The sequence below is a fragment of the Mastomys coucha genome, unplaced genomic scaffold (genome assembly GCF_008632895.1).
Source record: "Mastomys coucha isolate ucsf_1 unplaced genomic scaffold, UCSF_Mcou_1 pScaffold20, whole genome shotgun sequence".
In the NCBI taxonomy this organism is placed as follows: Eukaryota; Metazoa; Chordata; class Mammalia; order Rodentia; family Muridae; genus Mastomys; species Mastomys coucha.
Genome location: NW_022196903.1, coordinates 65,895,399 through 65,912,919, shown reverse-complemented (window position 1 = coordinate 65,912,919; position 17,521 = coordinate 65,895,399). Strand labels below are relative to the sequence as shown.

At 52.5% G+C, this 17,521-nt stretch overlaps 1 protein-coding gene across 1 annotated transcript in view; it reads left to right on the top strand.

The window, feature by feature from the left end:
* The first annotated feature begins 7,213 nt into the window (after positions 1-7,213).
* The window catches only part of Atoh8 (atonal bHLH transcription factor 8), a 31,092-nt gene continuing 20,784 nt past the window's right edge, over positions 7,214-17,521 (top strand). The window contains exon 1 of the mRNA XM_031382166.1: positions 7,214-8,489. Coding sequence (XP_031238026.1) covers positions 7,719-8,489 — 771 coding nt within the window. The 5' untranslated portion in view covers positions 7,214-7,718. The remainder of the gene's footprint in view (positions 8,490-17,521) is intronic.

The following is a 17,521-nucleotide window of genomic DNA, read 5'->3' as shown; positions in this document are numbered from 1 at the left end:
TCAGGAGCAGGGCCCAGTCTGTCGCCCCCAGGTGAGCTCTTTCCCCTCTCAGGCTTCAGGGTCCCTGGTTTTAATGGGAAGTCACCAGGTTGGTGTTTGTAGTGTGGCAGACTCTGGGTAGTAGAACTTATCAGCAGGTGTGTCGAGGCCAGGAAGGCTTGTCTGAAGTACCCAGCATACCACAAAAGGCCTCTCAGCCAAGAGAAGCAAGGCTGGAGAGAGGAGGAAATGAGCTGGGCTGGCAAGGCAGGAGGAGATGGCACAAAAGGGGTGGGGTGGTGGGTAGAGCAGTTAGGCAGGCTCAACCTAATACGCTGGACAGTGATTCATCCCATTTGGACAACTCCACAGACTACTTGGGGGATTTTATTGTCCTGGGCCAAATATTTAGTTAATCTCACCCATAGATCCTGTTCTGACCAAAGTGACCACTAGTCTTAGGTCCACTGTGAAGGCCTGACACATCACCTGTATTCGTTGAGCCAGCTGGTCAGTTCAGTGAGATAACTGGATCAACCAATTATTTCCAGGAAACAGGCAACTATCCTAGCTAACCCAAGCCCGTGGCTGCTTTTGCTTCTTGGAGACAGTCCTTGGATCGGACATCTGCAGTCCAATGGGGTGACACTTATACAAAGCAGCTAGCTCCCCGAGAAGACTGAGGATGGGTGGGAAGAACCCGTTGAAGAGCTTTGGGACTCAGTCTCCCCATCAATAAAATGGGAGGGTCAGACTATAGCAGGCCAAGCCAGCACATGGCGCGAACCCTGCCACTCCTCAGCTTTAACCCACGGCAGACATTTACTAATCAGTTTCAGCCGCTTTACCCCAAGGGACCCAGAAACCTCAGGATCCCTTTCAACACCGAACTTCAGGCCACCCCTACCAATCAATTAGATCTGGCATGCGTGATAACAAGCATTTATTTGTCGGAGCCTCTCTCCAGCTGTGGGGATCCAGGATGGCAACTGATGAGCTATTTTGAAGACTTAACCTGGGTGGAGACCGCCAGATCTCCAGCTGTCCCTGGGGCTTCCCAGGTCTACGGAGTGGGCCTTGCTCTAGTACGCCTTATTAATTCTCCTTACCGCTAATAAATGTAGATTACGTCAGCTCTCTTCTGCCCCCTCATGTTCTCCGACTGCTGCCATCGACAGAGACTTTTTTAGAAGCTTCACTGAAGCAGCCAAGCACCCTCCTTCCCCCTTCTTTCAGAGGGACTGGGGGAGACGGGAAGACTTCACAATGAAGGAATGCACTCCACGGGGAATTGAAAGTTGTTTTCCTTAAGCAAGAAGATGAAAAAGAAGCAGTTATCACACTGGTTTCCCATCCAGTCCTTGAGCACAGCTGTGGGGACCAGTAACAATCCTGGGAGGATGGTGGCTGAAGCCCAGCCTTGTCAGGCTGTTGACAACTAGGTCCTGATGCTCACAGCCTTAAGGAGCCACTTGCTGGCTCCCTGTCTGCCTTCCTCTGGCTGATTCTCCCTATTTCCCAGGGCCCAGAGCCTGCCCTGCCTGTGGAGGAGGATGCTGGGGCTTCTGTCTCAGAGCGGAGACTCTGCTCTTCTCCGGTGCTACACTCTGTGGTGGGAGGAGGTTTAGCACAAATCCTCATTTGCTAGAGCTCTGGCAGTTTGAGGTCTGTGGTTCCACATCCTCTTGTTGCTTCTCCTTTTACAGATGAAGAGCCGAGCCTTGCAGGGGGCCAGTACTGGTACAAACCAGTCTGGGAAAGAGGATGCCTCTCAGAGCCCTTTAGCTTGAGTGAAGCCTGGGAAAACAGTGTCCCAAACTCTTGCATTTGAATTAGGATCCAAAGCACGCGCCATTCTCAGCCACACAGGAATACATAAGATCTTTCTTTAAAAAAAAAAAAAATTATTTAAAAAGTACGGTTTTAGCTGGGTGGTGGTGGTGCACGCCTTTAATCCCAGCACTTGGGAGGCAGAGACTGACGGATTTCTGAGTTCGAGGCCAGCCTGGTCTCCAGAGTGAGTTCCAGGACAGCCAGGGCTATACAGAGAAACCTTGTCTCGAAAAGCCAAAAAAAAAAAAAAAAAGTACAGTTTTAGATTTATTTGATCTGTATGAGTGTTTTTTCCCCGAGTGTTTATATGTGGTGTATGTGTGTGTGCCTGGTGCCCACAATGTCAGGAGTGGGTGTTTGGTCTTCTGGAACTGGAGCTACTGATTGATGGTCATGGGTCACCTGGGAACCCAGGACTCTTCAAGACCAGCAAGTGCTCCTAACCTCACCCATCTCTCTAGTCTCCATTTAAAAAAATTTAAACTATGTTTACAAGTGTGCAGGCGTACACGAGTGTGGTGTCCTCAGAGTCCAGAAGAGGCTGTCAGATTCCCTAGACCTGCAGTGACACTGGTGGTGCTGAGACTCAAACTCAGGTCCTCTGCACGACTGGTATGCGCTTAACCGCTGAGCCATCTTTCCAGCCTCCTTTTTTCCCTGTTTTTGAGGCAGGTTCTTATGTATTCCTGTGTAGCTGAGAATGGCTTGCGCTTTCGACCCTCCTTCCTTCACCCCGAGCGCTGGCCTTACAGGTGTGCATCATCATGCCTAGTTTATGCAGTACTGGGATGGAATTTGGGGCTTCGGGTATGTTAGACAAGTACCCTATCAACTGAGCCAGCCAATCCCAGCCCTGAATTATCATCGACGCTTTTCCTGGTTTCCTTTTAAAGTGCTTACTATTTTGCCTGCATGTGTGTTTGCCTGTGAGGGTATATGCACTATGTGCGTACAGGTAACCGAGGACAGCAGAAGAGGACCTCGGATCCCCAGGAACTGGAATTACAGGAGGTGCTGAACGGCACCATGTCGATGCTAGGAACAGAATCTGAGTCCCCTGAAGTCCCCTTAACCACTGAGTCATCACCTCTCCAGCCCCCCTTAACACACACATAGATATCCAATATTCCTATTGGCCACATAAAGGGACTGTGATAGATTCTATCACCTGGTAGAAACAGAGCCCCATAGGTAAACAGATGACAAGAGCAGATGGCCCTTCTGCCTCCCCCTTGCTGGCCCCTAGGAAGAGGAATACAGAGTGAGCCCCACACTTTAACAATGAGGTCAGGGGAGGATGAGGGCAGGGCATGCCAAGGGAAATTGGGTGCCTGGAGACTTGGCTGCTCTCTCTTCATCTGCCAAAAGGCTTCTTGGCTGACAATGTGCCTGCTTTGGGCAGAGGTGGCTAAAGCCACCCCATCCTTTCTTAGTAGAACTCGATTGCTGGAGCTGCACCCTGCCTTGTGGGGTCTTGTTTAGCACAGACAGTGATCCTATCTGCTTCTTCCTGCTGGTGAATGGGGAGCAAAGACCATGACATTTGTTGTACAAGAAAAGCACACACCGGAGGAGGTGACACACTAAAAAGGGCTCCTGTGGCAAATGGATGGAGAGAGGAGACCTCTGTGATCACGGAACAGGACTGTATAGGCATGAAGGAAGAGAGGGAGCAAGCCAGGGGCTGGGTCCTCTAGACAAACCCTACCTCCTTCCTGATTCAAACATCCCAGAGCTATCCCACCACACTCTACTTCCTAAACTCTTCTGATGCACCTGTCATTTTGCACAAGGTTAGACCTAGCCTTCCTCCAGGACACTGTCTCGTTGTACTAGGATGGTAGTTTATTGAGGTCAGGTTTTTTTTCCCCTCTATTCACTGATGTATCCCCAGCGCTGAGAATAACCTCTCTAGGGACCCTCTACCTTGGTGGCGAAGGGTTCCAACTGGTAGGAAGCTGACCGCAGCTCCTCCACGTCCGAGGATCCATCAGCCGAAAGAATCACTTTTGGGCAGCTCAGACTTGCTGCTCTGTCTCTCTAGGAATACATAGAGAGCAGGACTCCACGGAAGCCTTTAACACATCTGAGCTAAGTGAAGGTATTGGGAAGATCTGCACAGAGAGGACACAAGGCATCCTACACTTTAATAGCATTCCCTCTTCCTCTCCCTCTCCCCTTATACCAGGGATCAAACCCAGAGCCTTGTGCATGCTAAACAGGCACTTTACACAGAACTACCAGACTGCACCCTACTCCTCCTGTTCCTCTCAACTTTTGTCCTTCTGCTTTGAACTTCAGAGTCAGGAGTAAGCCCCCCACCCCACCCCACCCCACTCCACAGACATGGTCCTTTTCTGTGTCGATGAGACTGCTCCACTAAGGGTAGAACACACTCAGAGCAAAGCTAAACCGGCTTCCCTTCCTGCAGAGCCCTACTCCTGCTGTCCTGTCCCTAAGACTCCCACTTTCCCATAGCTGGGTTAGCCACTGGGGTGCAGGTAGGAAGGAAGCTATCTCACCCCTGATCCAGTGTCCTGTGGGCTAACAGTGGCAGTGCTGGCTCTCCGGCTAGCCGGCAGAGAGGGGCTTTCACGGACCCAGGTTTCATGTTCTCTCTTTTTCCCTCCAGCTGGTCCTGTGCAGAGCTGCTGTGAGCACAATTGCAAAGGGTGATGTTCCCACTGAATTCTACTTGCACCTGCCTAATTCCTACTCTTCCCCGATTTCTCTAATGGGGCACAGGCACTTTGGGACAATCGGAATGGCCAGAAATAGACTCCATGCTTAGGAATGTAGAGCTTCATGCAGTATTTAAGGTCCCTTCTCATCTGGCCAAGAAGACAGAACTCACAGCTCCATCCTGAAGACCTGACCAGCCCTCATGGGGTCTACTTGTGTACCAAGGACCCATGGGGCAGGATCTGCTCGGCAGTAAAGAGAAAACAGTAGTGCTCGGCCACCATGATCCATCCTCATTGGGCCTGAGACTCCTGGCTGCCCAACAAATCCTGTCATTTGACTCTGATCTGGAAGGAACCAGACAGACATGAGGCTGGGCTGAAGGAGACCTGTGGCTTCAGTTTCTACTTAGGCCAGAAGAGCAGAGACAGCCAGCAGTCAAAACAAACAAACAAACAAACAAACCAGTCCCACTGATGGTCCAGCCCCTCATCTCCGTGTGCTAGAGAGTTGCTGGGTTCTCAAGAAGCAGAGGGAGCAGAATAGTTCAGAGTCAGGCTTCACACTAAGTTGGTATGGATTCAAACAGCTTTTCTCTTGCTCCCCTTCTGCTGGCCACTTTCTCCCACCAGAAACCTTGGTTCTCTTGTGGGGAGAGTGAGTTTGCCTCCCTGAATCATTGTAAAGATGAAAGATTAAAAAAATGTATGTGGTCACTCCCTATGTAGTGGTAATTATCAGCACTTGGCTGCCTAGCATGTCTTGCCTGTAGATTAAGTTCTAGGCACTGGCCTTCTCTTCCTTGGCCAGCTTCACTCCTGTGCCATGGAACAGCCATTCAAAGGATATGGAAGCTTCCAGAGGCACTGATATGCTCTTCCAGTGTAATCTCAAACAGTGGGGAAGGCTTCACTAAAGGAGATTTTCTTGGAGGGTATCTGTGCCATTTCATACAAAGCAAAGATGCAGCGGCTATGAGAACTGAGAGCCTCTTTATCCCAGCACCTCTGTGGCTTTGTGAAATTCTTAATGCTGACTTTATAGGGCCACTCCTGCGTCCCAAACAAACTCAGTTCCTTGAGAGAAGTCTCTGGTGTGGAGTCTCCTAAGATTTATACCACCAGGGGGCGCTGCCCAGCTGAGTTCTGCCCAGCTTCTCAAGGAAGCTGACAGGAATCTGAGAACTGGGAGTACCAGGAGAGGACAGGTTTGCATTCAGCTGGTCTCAGCCTGAAATCTGTAGCCTGGTAGGCTGAGAAATGGCAGTGACAGGCACTCTTCCCATCAGTTAGGCTACTTATATTTCTCTTCTGTTCCTCAGAACACCCTTCCAACCTGTGACTGCCAAGTTCAGATGCTCAAATTGCCCAGAGCGAGAGGTGGTGGGGGTGGCGGCAGTGTCTACCCAACACATGTCATTCCAATCTCTGCTCCCTTTCCTACCATCCCGAGGGATTACAGTGGTCTTTCCCATCTTTTGGGATACATTAGAAAAAGGGTGGGATTCAGCTTTCGTGGAGCCCGTTGTTAGGAATGACATCCAACCACGCGGAGGCTTCCAACACACTCCTAACTGCCATGGGCAACCCAGCCTGCGACTCTGACCAACTCTGGCTAAATCCTGAGATATCGTTTCACTACACCAGTGTGTTCCAGGTCATCATTCAAATACCATATGCGATCTCATTTCATCCTTTTCATGATACTTGCCTCAAGGAAGACCGTTGGAGGAGAGCAACTCTATATGACAGCACTGGGGAAGAAGGTGTGTGCAGAGGGACCCCAGAGGGCCTCCCCGTTGGCCTCTCCTTTCTAGTAGGATCTCCAGTGGAATGCAGGCCTAGGGGTCTGGAGAGTGGACTCCACCCTTTACCCTTGACATCAGGCTCTGTGCTCAATTTATCCTTACCATCGCTGCAGGAGGAGGGCGAGGCTATGACCCCTATCCTGGGCACAAGAAGCCAGAGGTGCAGAGGGGCAGCATGACTAATGCCAAGGTCGCTAGTAAATGGCACTGCTGAGCGCTGGGACCTAGGAATTCTGCCTGATTTAGGAGCTACCCTGCCCTGGCTGATAACACAGCACAGCTACTGATGACCTGGCACCTCCTGTGCAGCGGCTTTCACAGCCAGGCTGTGACAAGCATGGGTGTTCTCCAGATTCCTCATTTCATAGACGAGTAAATCTGGGTTTAGCAGGGCGCCTCGGGTGAGATGACTTCAGATCTTCACCGATGTTACAGCTGCTAAACCAGACATTTGCACCCTTCCCTGCCTCCCGTGCTCTCTGGTGCCTCAGTTTCCCAGTGTCTGGTGTTCTGTTCCTAAGACCTCTGCTCCAGCAAATAGGAGCAAGAAGGGAGAAGGCCCTGCAGTGGGATGACAATGACCAGCCACTCTGGGGTTCTTCTCTCCCACTTATCTTCCCCTCCCAGAAGCGCTGGGGTTTCTCCCTCTGTTGGACAGTTTGGGTGGGAGGTAGACGGGAAGGTTCTGGGTGGGGAAGGTCGTCGCTGCGTCACCCACCAGGCCAACAAGGCTGGGCAATGAAGGGCCACAGCAGTCAGCAGCCACGTGCTCGGGACAGTAGTGGAGAGTGCAGGCTGTCTTTGGGGAGAGGAGGCGCGCCCCCAACTTGGGTAGGGGCGGAGAGGGCGAGCGGGAGGAGGCAGGTTCCGGCAGAAGGCATGGGGGTTGGGGGGAGGCCGAGAGCACGCGGACAAAGGAGGCGGCCCTCAGCCCAGCTGTTTTGAAAAATGCTTCCTGTTTCTTTAAAGGCGCTCGCGGCTCGGGCGGCCTGGGCTCGGGAGGCGGCGGCGGCGGCGGCGGCGGTGGCGGCGGGAGCTGCCTCCTCTCCGGGCGGGCGGCGCTGAGTGATCTTGCGAACTGGGCTTCTGTGTAAACTGAGGCTAAACAAACACAGATGGAGCGCAGCGGGCGTTCTGCAGAAATGCTGGCAGGGAGGCAGCGACTTCAGATGACACTCTGAGCTCTCCCGGGGAACCGGCAGCCTCCGAGGCTTCACGGAGCCGGAGGCGCAGCTGCCCCGGGAGTGGGGGTGCGAGGGAGGGACCCGGGGAGGGAGGGGAGGAGGAGAGAGCGCGGCGACAAGGCGGCGCTGAGTGCGGCGGCCACCGGGCACAGCCAGGCGCGCGGCGTGCAGAGCGATCGCAGCGGCCGCGCGTCCCGGGCAGTCCCACGCCCCTGCCTCACGCCGTCCGCGCCATGAAGCACATCCCGGTCCTCGAGGACGGGCCGTGGAAGACCGTGTGCGTGAAAGAGCTGAACGGCCTCAAGAAGCTCAAGCGGAAAAGCAAGGAGCCGGTGCGGCGCACGAATGGCTATAAAACTTTCCGATTGGACTTGGAAACTCCCGAGCTCGGCGCCACAGCCAGCGCCACCGCCGCCACCAACGGGCTCCGGGACAGGACACAACCGTTCCCGATCGCGACCCCAGTACCAGCCTCGGTGGCGCCGGCAGTGCCTCCAGGTGGAGGCACAGACACAGTCAGGGAATTCCGGGCCATCAGAGCGCCTGAGGTCTCAGACGCGCGCAAACGCGGTTTCGCTCTGGGCACAGTGGGACCGGGGCTACCCACGCCACCGCCGCCTCCCGCGTCCCACAGCTTGGCCCCCGGGGATCCCGAGGCGCAGCCCTTCCGCGAGCAGGCTCTTCGTCCACGCATCTTGCTGTGCGCCCCTCCCGCGCGTCCCACGCCGTCCGCGCCTCTCGCACCCCCAGCGGCGCCACAAGAGTCCCCAGTGCGCCCCGCGCCCCCCACGCGCCCGGGGGAAAGTTCCTACTCGTCAATTTCACACGTAATTTACAATAACCACCCGGATTCTTCCGCGTCGCCTAGGAAACGGCCAGGCGAAGCGACCGCCGCCTCCACGGAGATCAAAGCCCTGCAGCAGACCCGGAGGCTCCTGGCCAACGCCAGGGAGCGGACGCGGGTGCACACCATCAGCGCAGCCTTCGAGGCGCTGAGGAAGCAGGTACCCACTAACCGCCGCCGGGCTACAGTGGCGGGAGTGGGTGGGTAGGTGGCCCCAGGATCGGAGTTAGGATCGCACAGGGCAGGCAGATTGGAGTTACCATTATTGCAACTCGTAGTTTGCAAAGTGGGCGAAAGCTAGGGATCTGTGGGCTAGACACGCCCCTGTCCCCCAGGGTAACTGCGCGTCTGACCTCAGGTCTTGTAGTTGACCTGTTTGGCAGCGAGTATTTATCTTCTGGTCTCTTGGGCTTGGTGGAGAATACAGAGGTGGAATGTGGGAATCTTCCCCTGGCAGGGGAGGGGAGCAGAGCACGACCTTTCCGCTCTGTGCACTTGGCATGCTTGGGGTCTCGGCCCCCTATTGGTGGCACCGAGGCACACAACACCACAGAGGTGCGCTCCTGGGGGGCCCTGGAATGTAAAGGGCAACCTGGAGGGGGTGTGGGGGGTGGTTTGTCAGCTCCTTTCAGCTCCTGTTTCCATGATCAATCAACTTGCTTCTAAGTTCTCTGCGCTCCTTCCCTGGTTCCTGGAGTCCGGAAGGACCCGGGCTATGAGGCTGTGGTTCTTCCTGGTACAGCTTCAGCAACTTTTCCAGGAGAACCTGCCCACCACTGCCCTTCGTCTTCACACCAGTCACCTCTGTCCAGGAGACTGCTGGGGATTCTTTCCGGGACAGGGGTGGGGTCAACAGAGCCTAGCTCTGGATAAGCCAGGGCGCTCCTCCTTAGGTACTGGGGACAGACTGCCCTCACCTGACAATACCTATTGGGGAAGATAAGGAATACTTGACTGGAGAATTAACATGGCATGGGGTGGAGGCAGTTTTGACAGTTCCACTTAAGTAAGCTTGGTACTCCCCCCTCCCCGGGACTCTCTAGTTTCTCACTTTCTTAAAGAGGGGTAAGATCTTAAAGGGTGTGGGATAGGCCTCTCATCCAGGTCACAGAAAGGGTTGGAGTGGGTGCTGGGTGTTACTTCTTTAATGGATGAAATTTTTGTTTGTTCGTTCTGACATTGATTAGCTGTTTGCCTCCTGGAAAGTTACTCAACCTCTCTGGGCTTTAGCCAGTAGCAAACCGTTTCGGAAAACTTCCCCCCCCCCACTCTCTTCTGTGGGTAAAGTCAGGCATTGGAGATGTAGTCCATCCATGAACCGGACGTGAAACCCCTAGGAGAAAGTGACCCTAGTGGCTTTAGAACCTAGGTTTGGGAGAAGCATTTGGTTGTGGAGGTGGGGTGGAGGCCGGGTGGCTGTCACTGCCTGCAGATACATCAGCTGTTCCCTGAGCTGTGGAGCCATCCATTTCACCCTGGGACAGCTGCCCTGTGCCTGCATGCCTGGGCAGTGACAGCCTGGAGGGTATCTTGCAGTCCCTGTCTCAGGACAGATTGACAGAGGGCCAGGGAGTTCCCTGTATATCTGCGTCGCTTGTGGCGAGGTGAACCCCTCCAGAACTGGGGGATCACATGCCCCAAACCTCCCTCTCAGCTCCTCTTCTCTTCCTCCAGCCCTCACCTTCAACTTTTCCCAGGGCAAGAATTCATGCCTGTGGGCTTGAATTCTCTTGTGTACTGTGGCTTTGGTGACTTTCAACAGGACTCCTATTTAATCTTAATGTCAAGATGGGATAGACCCATTTCATAGTGAGCAATACTGAGGGGGAAGGTGGGAGACTCACCTAAGATCATCTTGTAGTGAGCAGTTCATGGAAAGTTTCTGTGGCTATGATCTTCCCACTGGGTGGTGCCCTTGTCGACTTTCAGAGAGGAGGTTGTCGCTGTCCTCTGCTGTCTGTAGGGGAAGTTCTGCACACAAGCATCAAATGCAATGTGTCCCTCAGAAGGTTAGTCCAAGCATTTTCAAAGAGGCTTTGTGTGCACACACATGTAGTTAAATGTATGTACATATGTTCAATACATCTACCCAAAGAACACACACACACACACACACACTGTGTGTTTTTCCTAGCTCTAACCATTCTGTCCTTTCCCTAGAAGGGATGCTGGGTCCCATTGGACACCTTCTTGTTGGCCGAGAAGGACAGAAATATAGAGAAGGCCTGAGACAATACCCACCATGTCCCTGCCACCAGACACTCCCAGTGGAGGAGTGTCTTCCTGCCTGGGACCTCAGCCTCCTGGGCTTTCTGTGTGGCTGTGGAGAGTCCTCTTTTGGGCTAAGGTTGCACCATGATGTTATCCCTTACCTCACATGCAACTCCTTTGCACCAGGCAGGGGCTGTAAGGAAGAAGAATTCTCAAATGTGTGTATGTCTTCAGGGCCTGAGGACTGAGCAGGGCTCTACAAGACAAAGCAGTATGGATGCTTTATTAAACGCGCCCCCCCCCCCCCCCCCCCCCCCCCCCCCCCCGTTTAGACAGCGTCTCTCTGTGTACTCTTTGTTGGCCTGCAACTAACTTGTTATGTAGACTAGGCTAGCCTGGAATTTCTAGAAATCTGCTTGCTTTTGCATCTACGTCCAAAGTGCTGAGATTAAAGGCATGTAACCACCACACCCAGCTCATTTGGAATTTTAAAATTATATTCTATTAAAAGTGTGTGTGTGTGTGTGTGTGTGTGTGTGTGTGTCACAGTGTGTAAGTAGACATCGGAGGACAACTTGAGGAGTTGGTTCTCTCCTTCTACCATGTGGGCCTTGGGGATCGAACTCAGGCCGTCGGGCTTGGCAGCAGGTATCCACTGAGTCATCTAGCCATCCATTTAGTCATTCTGATAACAATCACAGAACACACTAGGCTCTGCGCTTAGAACTTCCTGTGTTCTGGTTGGCTTTGTGAAATAGGTGCTGTCATCACTCCCCCGTGTCCTGGTTCATACAAGGTGGTCTCAGGGTCTCAGGAAGCTTATGTGAACTGGCTGAGGTCTTGCTGTACTCCCGGTGGCCCTGAAGGATTTGTGCTGCACTGCATCCATGTGTCGGCACTCTCGGGTCTTGGCGGTGCATTCGTGGCATTGTGCAGTTGCAGAGCTGTGTGGTCACCGCAAAGCCTGGAATGAATCAGGGTTAGTAAGTCCTCCCAGTGGCCAGTGCTTAACAGCTTCGCTTCTTGGCTTATGCACTGCTGCACCAAGAGAACAGTCAGGCCCCTGTCTGTCATTGCAATCTCATCTCCTCCCAACCAGGAAGAAATGGGAGGGGGCTGTGTGCCTGCTGGCAGAGGTGCAGGTGGGACAGAGTCCCTCAAGTCTCGGGGTGGGGGTGCAGGGCAGATGGTCAGACTACGGCACTTGCCACCAGCCCAGCTGCACCCGAGCCCTCCTTGCTGCCTCATATGAGGGCCATGTGTGTGCAGCTGGGCTGGCCACGTGCAGGCTGTTCCCTGCCAGGTGGGAGGGGTCCATGGGAAAGGCCAGCTGTACTGGGCAGAGGCGGGAAGGGCCTGAGCTCCGGGACTTAGTTCCTTGGCAGGACCCTCCCACTGTGCCCACCTTTGGGATGCCCAGACTGTGGGTGGCTTTGTTCTCTTCCTTGAAGCGCCTTGATGTCCATGGAGGAGTGGCATCGGCAAACAGTGATGACCCCGTAGCAGCTGCCTCTCCCCAAGAAGGAGGCATTGAGCAAGTGGGTCCCAGGCCACCTCTCCCTAGTGTGCCTCGAGGCCCTCCAAGGGTCCTCACTAGATTAATTCAGTGATCCCAGAAGGGTAAGGGGATGGTGGTCTTAGCCTGTCTTTGGCTCCCAAATTCTCTGAGGTGAAAGAGACAGGGGAACTCCAGCAGTGTCTGTGCACCCACCCCCGAGGTGGTAGCCCCCAAGCCTGCTCACACTAGAAGCTCTACACAGTTGGCGAGGGTGACAGGATCCTACCCTACCCCAGGTCCCAAGAGAGGCTGTTTATTGAGATTCCTAGGACATGGATGTATGCCTTTGGTCATAAGTTTGTAGGCTACTTGTCACTTACAGAAAGTGGCCAGGTTCTGTCCCTAGTTCTGTCAGGCCCTAGGGGAGAATGGCTGGGTCTTGTGTCCTCTTTCACTTTGGAGACAGTTTGAATTTTAAAGTCCTTTCTAAGTGGACCTGGAAGGGACGTTGAACAGTTCAGATGAGGCGGCTTCATGCCAGGAGTCCTGTCCCACAGACATGAGAGAATAGCTTCATACAGAAGGGAGTCTAGAATACCACTGTGCGCAGGGACATCGTGTGCTTGTAGCTCTGAGGGCCTGGGGGTCTCTGAGGGCTGTTTGAGGGCAAAAGGCTTTGAGGGCGTTCCTGAATGTTCTTCTAGGTTCCTGATTTTGTTTTTGTTGTTTTTTTCTCCCTCACACTCGTCCACTGTGATCCCATTCTGAGAAGCAGCTGTTTGGATGCCCACGTTTCTGGTGAAGAAACAGGTCCTGTAAGGCCATGGTTTTCCTTAAAGTCAGGAAGATGTCCAGAGGACAGCCAGGCCCTCGGGCTGCCCAGCCAGTGTTTGCTGGAACTAAGGGAGGGTCCAGATTGGGCAGTAGAGGAGGGGTGGAATGTTTGGGGGGCCCAGAGGACCTTGTAAAAATGCCCAAAGCTGATCTTTTGTGGAGTTTAAAATCCAGGAGCAGGGAAAGTCTCTCGATCAGTAAAACACTTGCCAAACAAATGTGAAGATCTGAGTTCAGCCCCCACCTACCCACGTAAAGTCAGGACTGTTGGCATACATCTGTCATCCCAGCACTGGAGAGGTAGAAACACAAGGATCTCTGGAGCTTTATAACCAGCCAACCTAGCTGAATCAGGGTGGTCCTGGCTCAGGAGTGAACTTGGCTCAAAAATGTAGTTGGAGAGTGATGGAGGAAGACACCTGATACCAATGTCTAGCCGATGTGAGTGCTCAAGTGTATGCATGTATACCTGCAAAGACACTTGTGCGCAGACGGACACATATCTTTAGCTAGTCCTTTAAGCTAGTCCTTATGGTTGAATCTGAGGGAGGTCCCTTTACTATGCCAAAAGCTGGAAAATATGTAAGGGGTGGGAGACAGGTGGCCCTATCTACTTCAACTCCAGTCCTTTGACAAGGTAGGGTCCTGTGCAGGCAGTCGGATGGGTTGTGAATGGGGCCCCTGACTTGCTCTGGATACTCACAGAGGTAATGTACAAATCTGGAGTCTTTGGGGATCACTAGCCCCAAACTATCAAAGGCTATCCATACCTACCTTAAGCTAATTGGAAAGAGCCCTAGTGGAGCCACGAGTAGAAAACCGAGCACATTTCTGCAGCTAGAGGACTAGGGAGACTGTGCATCTCTGTGGAGTGGATGCCATTGCTTCTCCTAGTGCTCTGCTGAAAAGATGGGCATAGCCAGTGCGTTCAGAATGCCTTTGCCCACGGGGCATATCAATAAATGTCCTCAAGACTCTGTGAGGAACACGGGTGTTGCTGTCTCTACCCTCTCAAGGAGGAAACAGAGGCTCAAAGAGGTGAAGGGATTTGCTCTAAATCACGCTACTGCAAGTGCCTGGAACTTTGTGGTGGCAGCTGGGCCAAGGTGTGAGTGGTATGTGTGCTTTATGTTTGTGACGGGATCTAATGTAGTCAAGGCTAGCCTCACACTCAGTACATAGCTGAGGATAATTTCAAACATCCGATCCTCCTGCTTCTGTCTCCTATGTGCTGGTATTACAAGTGTGCCCCACTACTCCTGGTTCGTGCAGTGCTGGGGACCGAACCCAGGGTATCAAGGTATGCTAGGCAAGCACTCTACCAACTGAGTTTTATCTCTAGCTCTGTCACTAGAAGGAGCCTTACAGAGAGACAACCTTGGGGTAGGGGAGGAAAAGGGACAGGCCACCTGAAAGAGCCACTGTTGTCCCACGTGTCCACCTCGGTAGCAGAATGTCCTGTTGAATGTGTCTTCCTTGGGTGCCGGGCAGATGAGCTGCTGGCTCCAGCCAGGTCTCAGCTGACTGATCTGAGGCTCAGAACACCACTCACCTGTTTTCCTCAAGTGCATACAGGACGTTTATCTTTACTTGAGGTAGATCTCAGAGAGGATAATGCTGTGAAAGCCTGCTGGTCATGCCAGAAAGACAAGGGCCCAGTTCATGGTTTTCTTTTGGTTCGGCCAGGAGCTTGACCCAAGCAATGGCATAGAGTGACATATCTAGGACAGACTGCCCCAGAACCTGGCATGGTGCGCCTGGGTTGACCTTGGCTTCACCTGCCATTCTGGGCCTAGCACACAGACCTTTCTCAAACTCTCACTTCCTCCTAGAAGCCCAGCTGTTTGCAGGCCCAGGTGCAGAACTGTCTGTTGAAGGGACATTTCCAGAGTACTCTATAAATGACATAGTCCTGTGTTCCCAGATTCCCCCACCCCGCAGACAGACACCACCTCCTGGGTCAAGGAGCAGGCAGAGGTGATGGGCCTGACCCTGAGACCCCTTCCCTGGCCCAGATCTTGTTTATTTGTTCAAACTGATAATGGTTTTCTGGACTCTGACTGGAAACAGGCGAATAACGTTGTTCTGCCAGCTTTTCTTGGATGAGTTTGCCCTGTGGCCGGGGGAGGGGGGAGGGGGAGGATGGGCATGGAGGTGGGAGCTGGGGGTTCAGGAGTATTAGTTCACTCTGCTGTCTTTCCTGCCCCCTGTGCCTTGGTTTTCTAGACTCATGGCTCGTATAGAGTGAGGGTGTCTAACTACTGTGCCCAGGATGAGGGGTGCTTAGCTATTGTGGCCAGGTTTCTCACCCTCTCTGGAGCCTGTCTCTGGACCTTCTGCAATACTGAAATGTCATCATTTTACTGACCTCTGCTAGGCTTGCTGTGTACAATGCCCATATCATCCACTGAGTCCTCACTACCTTGTGAGGTCAGACTTGTGTCCAGTGTACAAAGGCTCAGAGTGAGTATGTCATTTACTTGGACGTATGCTGGGCAGAGTCAGAGGCAGGTATAGAATCCAGGAGACAAAGGTAAGTATGTGTTATCTGTTCATTCTCAGAGAAGTGGAGTTTGTATTCAAAACTGCACCCCATCTCTCTCCTCTCCCCCCCTCTCTGTGTGTGTGTGTGTATGCGCACGTGTGTGTGTGTGTGGGGGGGTGTCTGTGTTAAGGTTCTCTCCTCTCGTTGATCTGGAACTGACCAGGGGTCCAGGCAGGTTAGCTAACATGCTCCAAATGCTTCTGATTCTGTCTTCCAAGTGCTGAGATTGTAAGCGCATGCTACCATGCTGGACACTTTTAACGTGTGTTCTAGGAATTGAACTTGGGTCCTCCATTTTGCAAGGCATACTGACTAAACTATCTCCCCAGCCCAGTTTTTTTCTTTTATCCTCTCATAAAATATTTATTTATTGTATGGATATGAGTGTTTTGCCTGCATATATGTCTACACATCATGTGAGTGCCTGATACCCAAAGAGGTTGAAAGAGGGTATTGGATCCTCTGGAACAAGAGTTACAGGTAGCTTTAAACTGCTGTGTGAATGATAGGACCCAAGCCCAGGTCCTCTGGAAGAACAGCCAGTAAGTACCCGTAACCACTGGGCCATCTCTCTAACCTTTATTACCTTTTTTTTTTTTTTAAAGATTTATTTTATTTATGAGTACACTGTAGCTGTCTTCAGACACACCAGAAGAGGGCATTGGATCCCACTACAGATGGTTGTGAGCCACCGTGTTGTTGCTGGGAATTGGACTCTGAATGTATCTGAGTGTGGGTTTGTGCACTAGTGCAGAGTCTGAGGCCAGAAGAGGGCTTGGGGTCCCATGTTTCTGGAGTTACAGGCAGTTCTAAGCTGCTCTATTTGGCTGCTGGGAACACAATTTTGGTTGTCTGCAAGATCACCATGCTGTCTTAACTGCTGTGCCATCTCTCCAGTGCCCAAAATATGTTTTTAGGACTAGATTCAAAATACCCTGGAGTTAATTCACTCATGGCCTCATTTAACCAGACCTTTTGAAACCTGCTCTGGGCCAGACATGGGCGATATTCTGCAGCTGTGAGCCTTCCCCCAGCACATGGGGGATACCGGACACTCAGGGTGGGAGCAAAAATGAGACTTAAAGGCACATAGGTCCATTACTGCACCGTTAACCACAGGCTGCTCCTTGGTATGGGGCAGGCATGAGAAACCAGAGCAAGTTCTAGGTGATGGGCTGGTTAAAATGGATGATATAATGATGTACTTAGGGTCTACAGTCCTGGGGCTGCCAGTAAGGATTTTCATTCTCTTGGGATTGCTGAGCTTTGGGGCCTAGGACCTCTTTGCTGAGGAGAGCACTGAGGGTCCTGTACATGGTGTGATGTTCATCCTGTTACCCCAGACCTCCTTCCAAACCCTGCAGCTCCTTTGTTGTGACATGACAACTAGGAATGGCCCCAGACCTTACCCTCTGTCCCTTGAGGGTTAAAAATCATCCCTTGTTCAAAACCATTTGCTTCAGAGAGTTCCTGGCCCATGAGCATGCTCCTTTAATATTACTGGAGCAGTTCTGTGAGGGTAATGCCGATGCTGTGTATACATGCCAAGGAGCCATAGATAGGGCCAGAGCTTGCCGGTGGGAGCATTTGAGCTGTTAGGGCAAAGAGTGCAGGGAAAGAACAGGCCAATTGGTTTACAGCTGTCAGGAGAGTTCCATCTGTGTTCAACACCGCACCGCACTCAGTTACGCTGTGGTGCCGAGGTCTTAGCTCTTTGATGGCTCACACAGCACACGTGTAGGATGGCCCGCACTAAGAAGTCAGAGGCCCTGCCCATCTCCCACGATTAGTGAGTGATAAGCTGCTGCCAACACAGACAAGTGAATCAAGTTGGGGCTGTTGGCATTTATTACCCACCTGTTGTGTGTCATGCTCCGCAGTAACCCAGGTCTAGAGGGCATAGAGAAAGTGAAGAAAGAAGAAAACGTCACATCTGTGCACACATGAGGGGCACAGAGGGCAGGTTTATAGACTCTTCTCTGCGTCCACCTGTACATGGATTCCCAGGTGTGGCCTCCGATTATGAGGTTTGCATGGTGGTCTTTCCCACGGAGCCTTTACTCCGGCTCCGTCATTCTTTTTTTTTTTTTTTTAAAGTTTTTTT